This window comes from Pteropus medius, unplaced genomic scaffold (genome assembly GCF_902729225.1).
Source record: "Pteropus medius unplaced genomic scaffold, Ma_sr-lr_union100, whole genome shotgun sequence".
Classification (NCBI taxonomy): Eukaryota; Metazoa; Chordata; class Mammalia; order Chiroptera; family Pteropodidae; genus Pteropus; species Pteropus medius.
Genome location: NW_024351731.1, coordinates 1,944,712 through 1,957,357, shown reverse-complemented (window position 1 = coordinate 1,957,357; position 12,646 = coordinate 1,944,712). Strand labels below are relative to the sequence as shown.

Here is a 12,646-nt window from a genome sequence, read left to right as displayed (position 1 = left end):
TCCGTTTTGATAATTTTATGGCACCTGAGACTTTTATTATAAGGTTCATTGAACCTCTTCTGGATGCAAGAAGCGTATGTAAATCAGGGGTAAACAAAATGTCTTTTTTGGTTACTGCCCTTGTAAAAAAAATTTTTTTTTATACTGTAGACGGTCATTTTTCTTAAGCTAAATGCTCAGTTTTCGGAGGCAATAAATATGTAGGATTAAATAAAAAAGCTTCTTCTCCAGCCAGGCCAATCCAGGAACAGCTAATTCTGCAATTCCAAGGTACTGTCCTTGTCTTGTATGTTACTTGCCCTTCCTACGATCCTGTGAAATAAAGTGGCTGTTGCTATCATACCCATTTTTCAGATGACACAACTGAAATTAAGTGACAAGTCCCATGTCATCGAGTCGGGACTCGTACCTTGGTCCTGCCCTCTTTTCTCTGCTTCCCTGTGGATCACAGAAGAAGGAGGGACCCGTGCCAGACTCTCCCCCCATTTGCGAACACCCCCTGTGGCCACACAGCCACCTTACCTGCTGTGGCCGTAGCTTTCGGGAGTGTGGTACATGAAGACGCTTCCTCGGGTCTCCCTGGCCCACTGGTTGGCCATGTCGATCACGGGGCAGGTGATAAAGTAGTCCCTAGCGAAAGGAGGACAGAGAGGAAGGGGACTAGTTACACAACTCTGGGGACAACTGTGCCGGGTAAATGCTTCTACCAATAAAGGGTCCCTTGGCCACCAAGCCCCTGTGAGCACAGGCCTGCGGGGAGCACTCCCCAGCTGGCCCCACGGCCAGCTGGATGGAAGAGCCGGGGGCAGAGCACACGGGCCCATCTAATTTATGGCGGCCGTGACAGCACACTGGTGTCCACGCTGATGCATTTAGGGTCAAGAGATCCGAGAGATAAACATCGTCACAGAATATCAATTTCACTTAAGGATTTGGGAGCAAAACTCTCTATGGCAAGATAAATACAACATACTATGGAGCAAAATATAGAACAATTGTGCATTTTAAAAGACAGAGGCCTCAAGGATGCTTCATGCACATGATACCTCATCCAGGACCCCCTGTCCCCAGGAGAGAGTTGGCAATGTTTGGGGACATTTTTGGTTGTCACAGCTGGAGGCGAAAAGGCTCCTACGGGCATCTAGCCAGTAGGGGCCACGGATGCTGCTAAACATCCTACGATACACGGGATGGCTCCTCCCAGCAAAGAACGTTTCAGCTCCAAACGTCGGCAGTGCAGCTGTGGGGAACCTTTCTTTAGAGCCCCACGATCTCGCATCCGCTCCCCCTCTGGGGTGATGTGAACACATTTCAGAAGCAGCTGCTCACACCAGCGGGGTCGGCTCGTGGTGGTGCCTAGCCGTGCGCTGAGGAGGCCGCAGGCCTGGCTAGAATCAGGCAGATCCGAGCCGGCCTTGGGGGCCCCTGGGCGTGGACCCCACTCTGCACTCCCGGCATCTCCTTGGCTCACCATCTCCTCAGCTGAGAAAGGAGCCCATGGGCCCCACCCACACCCATGAAAGTCCACCACACCCATGAAAGTCCACCCAGGAGGAGCGATGCCCAGCCCCCTTCTCTGGTAATTGAGACCAGCTGACGGGCAGCTCGGGTGGTCATAGGAAAGGCTCTAAGGTGGGGTGGGGACAACAGTGAGGGTCTGGAAGAGCAGGTAGAGGCAGCCGTGCTTCCTGGTCCCCCGGGAGTGGTGGGCAGGACAGGGATGGGAGCAGCCCTCTGGAAAGGCACAGGCTGGTGGCCCTGTAGAGGGGCATTGCCGAGGAGACTGGAGGGAGGGAGGCCCGTGGAGGCCATTGCCTGAGTCTGACCAGGAGAGAAGGGGGCCTGAGCGAGGGAAGTCTGGCGTCTGCCTCCTCACTGAAGCCCTCCTTGGTTGCCTGTCCTCCCTTGGGCCTCAGCCCCTGCCCAGTTCACAGACTCCCCAAAACCAGTTAGGGTCCATGTTGGGGCGAGAACTGAGGTTTCTAGGCTCCAGCCCTGAGTTCGCTCTGCCACAGGGACCGAGCCGGTGTCAACGTGGTTGTGAGGCTCTCGGGGTCCAGGACTCGGGCATCTGTGCATTCTAGGGCCCTTCGAGGGCTGAGCCCAGAATAGCTGTCGGATGTTTGGTATAAAGCTGAGCTCTCTGCTGGAGGGAAATTAAAGGCTTCCTGGTCCCCGCGATTCTAGCGGGCAGCACCAAGCCTTATTCTGAGCTAATGACCCTCCGCTTGGAAGCCACAGACTGCCGGGTGGAGACGTCCAGCTGGGCAGCGGGCTTCAACACCCTGCAGTCCGTCCCTTCCCAACAGAGTCAAGTTCAGCAGAGGGCTCTGAGCCTCCGCACTGTCTCTGTCCCCAGGGGCAAAGCAAAGGCCTGTGTGGACCTCCCAGAGCTGAGGACGGAAGTTACGGATACTGAAACCACCAGCCACGTTCTTCTCGCTCGGAGGGGGAGATCTGCCAGGGAAACAGCATGTCGAGGGGCCTGCGAGGGGCTCGAAGGTGACAGAGAGCTGGAGTCCCCGCGGTGGTCTTGTCCCCACGGGACTCTGCAGGCAGAGAGAACTGGGACCCTGGCCACTTCTCGATTCCATTCAACACTCAGTCCTGAGCGCCCGCCGTGCGCTCACACAGAGCAGCTCTTGGCCCCAGCGAGCCCACCATGAACCCTGGAGACAGGCTCGTCCTGACGAATGCAGGGGGCATGGGGACACGGCTGAAAGAGAGGGACATTCTGGGGAGCGCAGAACCTGTGGTGGGCGGGGGACACCTGCTAATTGCTCTTGGGGTGTGACAGTCAGGGTGGACTCCCCCAGGGGAGGAGAGCTCGCAGCAATGAACTTGAGCAGCAAGGCACACAAGCAGTGAGCACAGGAACAGCACCCCTGGGCGAAAGGGCTGCGTGGGTGTCAGAGTCCTAGGTCTGCTCCTGTCTGGCGGTGACATCAGGGTGACATCAGGCATAAACTGTCCCCTGTCTAGGCCTCCGATTCCCAAGTGCAAGGTGGACTCTGGGTCACCTGAGAAGCTTAGAAAAACATTGACTCTTACGCAGCCTGCGCGCCCTGATTTTGAAACGCTCCCCACATGGTTCTCGTGGGCTGCCAGGGTGGGGGTCCCCAGCATCCTCTCTGCTGACCAGGCATGGCGGGTGGGCTCTGTGGCAGCATTTGCTGGGCAGCTGCTTCTTGGCCCGGGGCATCCAACAGGTGCCTCTGGCAAGTCCTTTGTCCGTGCCCCCTGAGGGCACGAGACGGCTGAGGGAAGTGGGGTCACCCTTCAGTTCTCCCCCGGGCGGACGGTCACCCCGGGCTGTGGACTGGCTGAATGACGCAGGGATCCGGGGCCCCACACTCCTACCGGGTGGCATTCTCCAGGGCCCGGGAGAAGGAGGCGTAGTCGTCCGCGGAGTGCTCCAAAGAGTAGTACCACGTGGCGGCAGCCTGCACGGCGGCGTCAGCACCCTCGCCCCCCAAGGAGTTCTGCAGGGCTTGGTAAAAGGCTATTTTGCTACTGGTCCGGCCTTGACTTTCCTCAAATTGCTTGGGTGGGAGAGAGAGAGAGAGAGAGATGAAAAGTCCCCAGTTGGATTCTGAAAAGCTTGAGCCAGTAGGCCTCGAACGCTTGTTCTAGAATTTTCTCTCTGGGAAGCAGAAGAACATGGCATTAAGCCCATGGGTGCTGGAGCCAGACTGCCTGGTTCACATCCCAGCCCGGCTCATGTCGCCGCGTGATCTTAAACAGGCAGCTGGACCTGTCTGTTGTCTGCGCCTTCCTCTCTCCCCCTGAAAAGGGACGCGGTGGGAGCGTCCTCCGTGGCTGTGGTGAGGACACAGGGGGTCAACACCATGCGAAGTACTTGAAACGGGGCCTGGAGCTTAACAGCGCTCAGTGGACGGGAGTCTTTGCTGGGGGCCGATAACAGGTCACACGCCTGAGCCTGGCCCTCTTTTCCCGGCTGCTCTCTGGCCAGCTCGTCATCTGGTTTGGTCAGGACAGCGAACGTCAGGGTCATTCCCGACTCGACACAGGGACGCGTTCTTGTACTTTCACAGTGAAAAACACCTTCGTCCGGGGCCGACGGCGGGCCCGGCCTGGGAAAACAGCCGTGAACACGCTGATGGAGCGTGTCCCTGCGTTCCGGGCCTCGTGTTCTAGTGCGCGGAGGCGAAAACTAAGCAAATAATTGCACAGTTCATCAGGGGACAGGTGCTGAGCAACAAAGAGCAACAAAGCAGGACAGGGTAGGGCGGGGCTGCTGCAGGCGGATGGTCAGGGAAGGCGGCGGCTCTCTGGGCTGCTCCGGGAAGGGTCCTTTCCTTCATTGGCTTCATCATTTCCCACTCCTCTCCTTCGTACCATGGCTTCCTTCCTTCCTGCTCTCTCCTCATCGGGTCACCATAGTCCTCCTCTGTCTACCTCATACCACTCCTCCTCACGTCCCTCCTCTGTCACTTCCTCCTCCTCCACTCTAGTCCTCCTCTATCTCTCCCTACTCCTTCTCCTTCCTTCTCCTCTCTTCCTTCCTTCCTTCCTGCCTCCTCTCTCCCTCCCTCCTCCTCCTTCACTCCCTCCTCCCTCCTCCCTCACTCCTTCCTTCCTTCATTCCTTCTTCCTTTGTCCTTCCTCTCTCCTCCTCTCTCTCCTCCTCTAGTCCCTCCCTTCCTCCTTCTCTCTCTTTGTCCCTCTCTTTCTCTCTCTGTCCCTCCTCTTCCTCTCTTCCTCCTTTTCTTGCCCTGACACCCCTACTGTCTGCTCTGGGGGAGTCTGGGGAGGTCCACTTCCCTCCCCAGGACTCAGCTTCTTTATTTCTGAAGACAAGGGGCAGCAGAATGTCAGAGGTGCCGCCCCTGGGTGGAAGGTCCAGACCCCATGGCCTTTGACTGGTCCTATGATTGAGTTTACATATTTCCAGGCTTTCATGTCCACGATGAAATGAAATGGCATGTTTAAATTGCTTCTCTAAACCCTCCCAAGCTCGCAAGACCTGTGATTAGAATTTGGGGAGTGGGTATGATCAGTTAGCGACACCTCCTGGCTAGGACATTCTTCCAGCCAATCCTGGGGCGAGCTGCCTCAGCCCGGCTCACCAAGAAGAGGCTGGACCTGTCGGTGGAATAGCGGATCGAAGGCATGTCCACCAGCTCAGGGGAGCAGGGCGAGGGCTCCGTTTTAATTTTACCTATAACATGTATTTCTTGGGAAAGAATCTGAAGCAAATATGGTGAAATATTAGGATCTGTTAAATCTGAATAGCGAATACCTAAGTCTTCATAATATCACAGATTTTCAAATGTTTCTGACCAAGAGCTACAGTAGGAGACATTTTATACACACAGAACACACACCAATGCACGCATGCAGGCCTGAAATATGTTCATGAACAACGTTCATATGCCTGCTCTTACCGTCTATGCTACCTCTGGAAATTTCCATTCTATCCCATCCTAGTCTATTCAAAAATGCTTGCCTGCAATCTATTAAGTTGACTGCAGAACCTACTAATCGTTTAGGGGGAAAACCGCATTATATTATTCTCTATCCTTTACCAAGTTTTTGGAGTATTCCATAACAAACAAACCAAAAATGACATCGTTTGCATATCTCCAATTATTGTCAAACATTTAACAGGTGTCTTTCTCTGAGATATCAAAATCGTTGCATAGAATTTCTTCCCAATTCCAATGCAAAATGCATACAAAGAATTTAGCACAGTTCTGGGTCCATGGTCAATAGATGTGAGTGATTATTACTAAGCGGTCCCCAGGCTCAAGCAGGGGCCCCTGTGTGCCCTCAAGATGCTCTGCTGTGATTGCCAGAACTACTACGTGGCAAAGGGAGCATGCACTGCTCTGTATGGCACCAGGCACCTCGTAGGTGCTCAGTGAATATGCGCTGGGCAAATGAATGGAGGAGACACTGACCTTTGTAGAGATGATACGAACTAGGGAGATCTCGGAAGCCTAGCATCCTGGGTTCACATCCAGAGATGGAAAGATCTGAGCGTGGATGTTCGCTTTGCCACTTATTAGCTGTGTGACCTTGGGCAAGTGACTTAACCACTCTGTGGCTGCTTCCTCATCTGTAAAATGTGCACAGTAGTATCAGCTTCCTCATCAAACCACCACGGGCTTAGATGATATGACACCTGCAAAGTGCCTAGCACGATGTCTGCTGTTATAGGTGTGAGATATTTGTAGACTCGACCTCGCGCCTGGTTCGGATGGGCCAAGGAAGCCACGTCCTAGAGAGAAGCCTGAGCAATTGACACTCTTGCCACTGGCTGTGCACCCACACCCTTGGAACCCGAATCACTGCTGGAAAATGGCCAACCCCACCTAATGGACAGAGCCTCCTTCACAGGTTCTGCAGACACTCTTTCCCTGGTTAAGCAGCTTTTAGGATCCCCAGGGCACCAAGCCTGGGCATCGTTGACAAGGTCTCTAATGTGAACCGGTCTTGACAGTTCTACAGCTAGGAGGCTGAACGGAGGGACCTGGGTCATGCTTCCGTGATTGCAATGAGTTTCACATTCTAAGGGGCTCTGGGCTGCTGAGACTAGCTGGGGCCTGGCCCTGTCCATGGGTCAATATTCTGGAAATGGCTGGAGGGAGGACCCAAGCGCCCAGGGGCACGTGGGAATGTGAAAGGCATGTTTTCAGCAAGACCCTCATCCCTCCATTCTTGGCAAGGACCTAAGCACAGATGCTGTTGCCGGTTTAATTAGAGAGTCAGCAGGAGGGACCGGGGCCGCCATGTGACTGGCAGTGCTGACTTCCACAAGCTGTAATTATAGGCGAGATCTGCCTGTAAGCGGGTTGGCTACAGGCTGGGCTTCATTAAGGGTGATCCAGAACGGGCATGTCCTCAGTCTGTGTGTTTAAAGGGCTGCATTCATATGTCTTACAGAAAAGTGACAGTCCCTCAGAAACACGTAGAGACTGAGGACGGCTTCACCATCACCTGAAATGGCAGTAGCCTGGGGGAACTGAGCGTGACTCTGCCATTTGAGGTCTGGTGTGTGGCCTCAGAAGGTGCATTGCCGATCAATAATTTTGTTCAGTGAAGATTGTTCTCTGTGCCTGGGGTCGACATTAGACTTGAATTAGTGATGATCAAATGGCTGACACATGGGTGACAAAAAATATTACTTCTCTCTCCCTCTGGTTGGTAAATTATTAAAAATAAATGCCCTTCTCTTCATCTCCAGTTTGAGAGACGTGATGGAAAATACTTTGCTACAGGGTCTTCATCTTAATTTAATTCATTCTTCGTTCGGCAAATATCTATTTAGGGCCGACACATACCAAGAGCAGCTGTGGACACTTGGGATGTATCAGGTGACGACAAGGCTTCCAGGGCTTCTCATCGAGTTGAGGGGACCGACAATACCTGACAAATCTTTGAAACACAGAACGTTCCGTGCTGATAAGGGCTGTGGCACACGCCAGACCCGCAGGCAGGAAGGGGATTGTGGGGGCTGGACACTGAGGGTCGCGGTCATAGCGCGGGTCATCTGAGTGGGCCGCAGGCCTCACGGAGGACAGCAGAGCCGAGACTTGGGGGGAGGAGGGGGTTAGGGTGAGGCCGGCTGGGTGAGAAGGTGAGGAGGGCAGCGTGGCCAGTGCAGTGGAGGAGGGCTGACCAGCCGGTGTGGCCTCACCCTGCTTTTGTTTTGAAAGGGGCCAGGAGAAGGGCCCCCCACTGTGGTCCGCAGCTGCCGGAGATGGGGGTCTGCATGGGGCAGAGGCCAGCGGCCGGGTGCCCGCAAGTGGCGTCCTCTGCTCTGTGGGCCCCAGTAAGGGTCCCACCAGCCACTGCATCTTACTGGCCGGGTTTCTTGCCACCCTGACCCCATGGTCCGGCTACACCCCCAGGGGACCCGCAGGGGCTTCCCTCACCTGCCCAGCACCCTCCTTCCCAGGGAACTCGCCCGTCCAGAGCCCTTCTCAACCCCCTTCCCTTCTCTTGGACACAGGGATCTTCTATCCATCTAGGAAAAGGGAAGTTGCACCGAGCAGGGTCTGTCCGTCTGCCCAGCGCTGAGCTCCCAGCCCAGGCCGTGCACTCAGTAAGCATGTCCGTTCACCCCCCCGCCCCACGGCCATCTGGCTCCTCCCCTGTCCCATCCAGCTGCCTTCCCCAAGGTCACTGATGGCCCAAGAGCCCACCCCAGCCCACTGTGGCGCCGCTCGGCATTCCGTCCCGGCGCCCACTCCCCCTCGACTCCACGATCCTCCCCATCGCCTTTTCCCCAAAGTCCTGCCTCAGGCTCGTGTCAGAAGCCCTTCTGCAGCCTTTTCACTTTTAAACGCTTTAAAACGCTGGGCCGCCCAGCTGCCCCATCCTCCCACTCCTTCAGGTCCTGCCTGCTTAGTGAAGTTAGCTACCATTTCCTGCCTCTGTTTCGACAGCGACCCGTGACCCAGTGACTCCTAAATCTCCCTCCAGCCTGAACCTCGGACTCACAGGTCCAGAAGTCCCTCATCTCCCAGGAATCTCTCAAGCCCCTCAAGCTCAAGACGCGCACAGCCTAACCTCATGACCTACACGTGTTGTTTCTCACCGCCAGAACTTTCTTCCTTCCTGTTTTCCTATCCTCAGCCACTAAGACCAGTACTCAGTCACCTGGTTAAAAAAAGAGACGTTTCCTGTCTCCCACTCCCCTGTCTGCCCCAACGTCCTATCGTACCCCGGTCCTGCTGACTCCGTCTTACCCCACACCTCCCGTCCACCCCTTGTGCCCTAACCTGGCTTGTGCCCGTGTCATCTCCCCATTGCGGGGCGGAAGCACGGACACTCTGGCAGGCAGGGATGCGGGGAGGAGCGCTTTGTGCGCAGAAGGTGCTCAGTTAATCTTTGTACATCGGTTACTCTTGAAGCGATGCGAAATGGTTATGACATCATAGGTCTGAGAAGGAGAGACCCAGAGCAGAGTCCCCAAAGGAAAAACAAGCAGCCTTTCAGAGTTCGCCAGATTCTTACGTGTCTATATGGGTGGATGAGTGAATTCATAAATGTCCCCAGCATTCTCTAGAGCTCTGAGGTAGATAGGGACACAAATACTCATCTGCTCATTTAATGGACGTAAATGAAAGGCTCACTGTCAGCCAGCAACTGCCCGTTCAATATTAACATGACACAAATCTTGTCTACGGCCATGCCACCCTAAACACACCCGATCCAGTCTGATCTCGGAAGCTAAGCAGGGTCGGGCCTGGTTAGTATTTGGATGGGAGACCACCTAGGAAGACCAGATCCTGTAGGCATAAGAAAATTTTTTAAAAAAGGGAATTGTAAGGTGACAAGGTCCTTGCAATCTGTGAGGTCAATCAAGGGTTGCCTCGTCTAAAAAAATAAAATAAAATAAGTTAACATGATACAGATCTTGCCATGGAACAGAGACGGTAAAGGTGGAGGGGTGACCTGTCAATGAGCAAAGCACCCCGTGAAAGCTGGTTGGGTGTTTGCACCCAGTGGGGACGGCGGTGCAGTGGAAGGAGTGTGGGCTCGGGGAGCAGTGACCCCCTCCCCACTCCTCACTCTCCCTCAGCCTGCTCGCCTCGGCCTTCCCTTCCCCTCGCTCAACCTAACGGCCCTTATCAAGGCCACCCGGGACCTACGTCCCGTCAGGTCCAGCGGCCAGATCTCTGCCCTCATCTCATTCCCCCTTCCAACGATATATGACGTTTATCTGGGCCTCCTCTCAGAAGCTTTCTTTTCTTGCCCTTGATGACATCAAAATCTCCTGGATTTCTTCCAAACCTGTCTCTACAGCTTTGACTTCTCTCCTGATCTCCCAAGTCCTTTACCCCCACTGCCAAGCCAAGATGGAGCTGAAATCCGGCCATTCCTCGTTGTCATCATGTCTCTAACCCTAATTTCACTCGCGTGCTCCCTAGACTCACAGCAGAGTGTGGTCGGGTCTCTACACCCTTTGTTAACTTCCCATAGTCGCTTTTCCAGAGAGTTCTTTTTAACAGAGACACAGCAATACAATCACGTCCCAGCTTAGAATAGGCCGATATCCACCCACTGCGACTAGAATAAAATCGCTTTTCCGACGGCCATGGAGATCTCATCAAACATGCCTCCGACACGTCTGACGGCCTCTCCCGACCCACCCTCCATGCCCATGGGTTTCCGGTCACCCCGGCCGTTCCTGTCCTCCGAACAAGCCCCACCCGAGGACACGCGCATCGGCTCTTCACCTAGATGTCCCCGTCGCTGGCCCTTCTCATCGTCCGGGTCTCAGTCACCTCCCTGACCCCTTGCTAAAGAACTCCTTCCCGCTGCGGCACTTCCTCTCCCGTTACCAGCTCATTTCCTTAAGGGCACTTTTTCAAGACCCGAAGTTCGTAACGTATTTGCCTACATAGCGTCGTCTGTACCCTCCCCCTAGCACGCAAACTCCACAAGCCGGGAGCTTTATCCATTTGGGGGACAGTCTCACCCAGAGCCTCAAGGAGAGCCCTTTAATGAATCAACGTTGGATGTGTGCGTGAATTGATGTGTGGATGGTTCCTGTTTCTACCCCTTATTATGAGTGCTGAGGGAGGCGGGGCCGACTGCCCCACCAGGCAGAGCAGGCCCCGTGCCCAGGGCCTGCCACAATGTTAGGGGCCCATGAAAATATTTCTCTTTTAACTTCCTTTAAAATCATAAATACATGCATACATACATACATACATACATACGTACATACACCCATACATACCATATAATACATACACACACACACACATACATACTATACAATAATGAGTCCAACCTGGCTCACATCCATCTTTTACCAGTGCTGTAAACAGTAAATATAATTCAGTAAATACTAAATATAAACACTGCCTTTCCCAATGCAGTAAACAGCAAACATGATTTTTCCTGTTTTGGGGGGACTAGTCAAGCCCACTGATCCCCAGCTTTCTCTGAATTGAGAACGCAAACCCCACCCGGCAGGGCCATGGGGTTAGATGAGGTGACACGTGGAGAAGCGGACTCTGCGGGCCTGGCCCGGAGGGTCCACCCTGTGCCAGCGCAGCCCAGAGCCAGGGCGCTGGGCGGGGTCCCCTGGGCTGGGAGCTGTCCCTCAGCCTGGAAGTCCTCTCGGACCTGCAGGAAACGGGCAGGGCTGGTCTCCCCGTGCCCGTATGGAGGATAATGCAGCTCACCGGTTAAGTAAGCCACTTGCCTGAATTTTCTGATATCGGACCCTGGGGTCAGACCTTGACCCCCACGTCCCCCGAGTGACAGGGACTCGGTGCCACAGCGCCTCTTTTCAGGAAATTGCACGTACTGGCTGGGACTCCTGCACGGTCCTCTGCTATAATCTGTCGCCAAAGGCTTGATTTTCCCATGCTGGGGCCGGTGCCAGCGCCTCGGGCTGCCAGGTGCCACTTTCCAACTCTCAGATGGGCGGCCCTGCCTCTCCTCGCCCCCACCCCGCAGGGCCCCCACTCCACCTGCTCTTGGATGAGGCCAGCTCCTGGCCAAGCTCCGGGCAAGGCGGCAGCGGTGACGTGCTGTGTCTGATTTTTCTTGCTTTCCTTGGAGATGCTTGTGCTTGGAAGGGCAGGCGGAACATTGCATCTTGGAACAAATTTGCTTTTGATCATGCAAATTAATGCCCGGTTAATGTAGGCAGACTGTCAATTTCACCAGTTAGGAAGAGAGAGAGAAAAAGGGGAAAAAAAAAAAATCCCATCACGGAGACTGATGAAGAATTTCAACAGAAAGCTGCTACTTCAGAAAATAAGCTCCTTCTCCGAGGACGGAGCCTTTCCGGGCGTCCCAGGCAGCCCCGATGATCCACGGGTATGTCGTCAACTTTGCGGGTGTCTTCTTGGTGGACTCCTTGGTGGGCCGCAGCTGGGTGGGATGGCAGGTGAATGAGGGTCTCCGCACGGACTCGATGAAGCCCTGCACATCCACCTTCTTTGGTCCATGGGAACCTGGTGGCTCTCCACTGAGGTGAACAGGTGGGTCCGAGGGGTAGCCACTTGGGGCAGGGGGAGTGCCCCTCCTGTGACTTCCCCCAGGAGTCTGGACCATGTGTGTTTGTGGGTTGGGTTCTGATGGCACTCATGCAGGGTTGGCGTGAGGAGAAAATGTGTGTTTGCGTGTGTGTGTGTGTGTGTGTGTGTGTATGTGTGTGTGTGTGTGTGTGTATCTGCCACAATTTGGCAAACTGGTCTCGGGTCAGGCGAGGTGATTCAGATCGTCTGTCCTATGTATTCCTGCTTTCTCTGGATAAGTCTCTGGATCAGGGACAATAGCTTTGGATGTTGATCACTATTAGGGCAGTTAAAGAATTAAGTGAAAAACTCCTTTTATTGAGCACATCGTCTTTGTCAGACACGGGCTTATCCGAATCCCCTCCACGTGTTTACGAGATGATGCACTAATCATCTGCCGATTCTGCAAATCAGAAAAGTGAGGCTCAGGCTCTGGGGAACTCAAGGGCTCTTGAGTGTCCGAGGATAATGTCCAGGACACTCTCTTCGCTCTGCCGACAGACGCCTGGGGGACGGGGTCCTGGTCAGCGCCTTCAACACCGTGTCACTCCTGCTGGCAGTGTCACTGTGGGTCAAGTGACCCCTCTCCCAGAGCTCTCCTCTGAGGTCCTGCAGTAGGATGTCCACCTCTCCAT

General features: G+C 54.5%; 1 protein-coding gene and 1 pseudogene across 1 annotated transcript in view; one reads left to right on the top strand and one right to left on the bottom strand.

The window, feature by feature from the left end:
• TG (thyroglobulin) overlaps nt 1-12,646 on the bottom strand; it is a 218,929-nt gene that overhangs the window by 15,452 nt on the left and 190,831 nt on the right. Inside the window, 2 exon segments of the mRNA XM_039845893.1 lie at nt 523-630; nt 3,361-3,542. Coding sequence (XP_039701827.1) covers nt 523-630; nt 3,361-3,542 — 290 coding nt within the window.
• Nucleotides 9,151-9,269, top strand: LOC120588888 (uncharacterized; annotated as a pseudogene).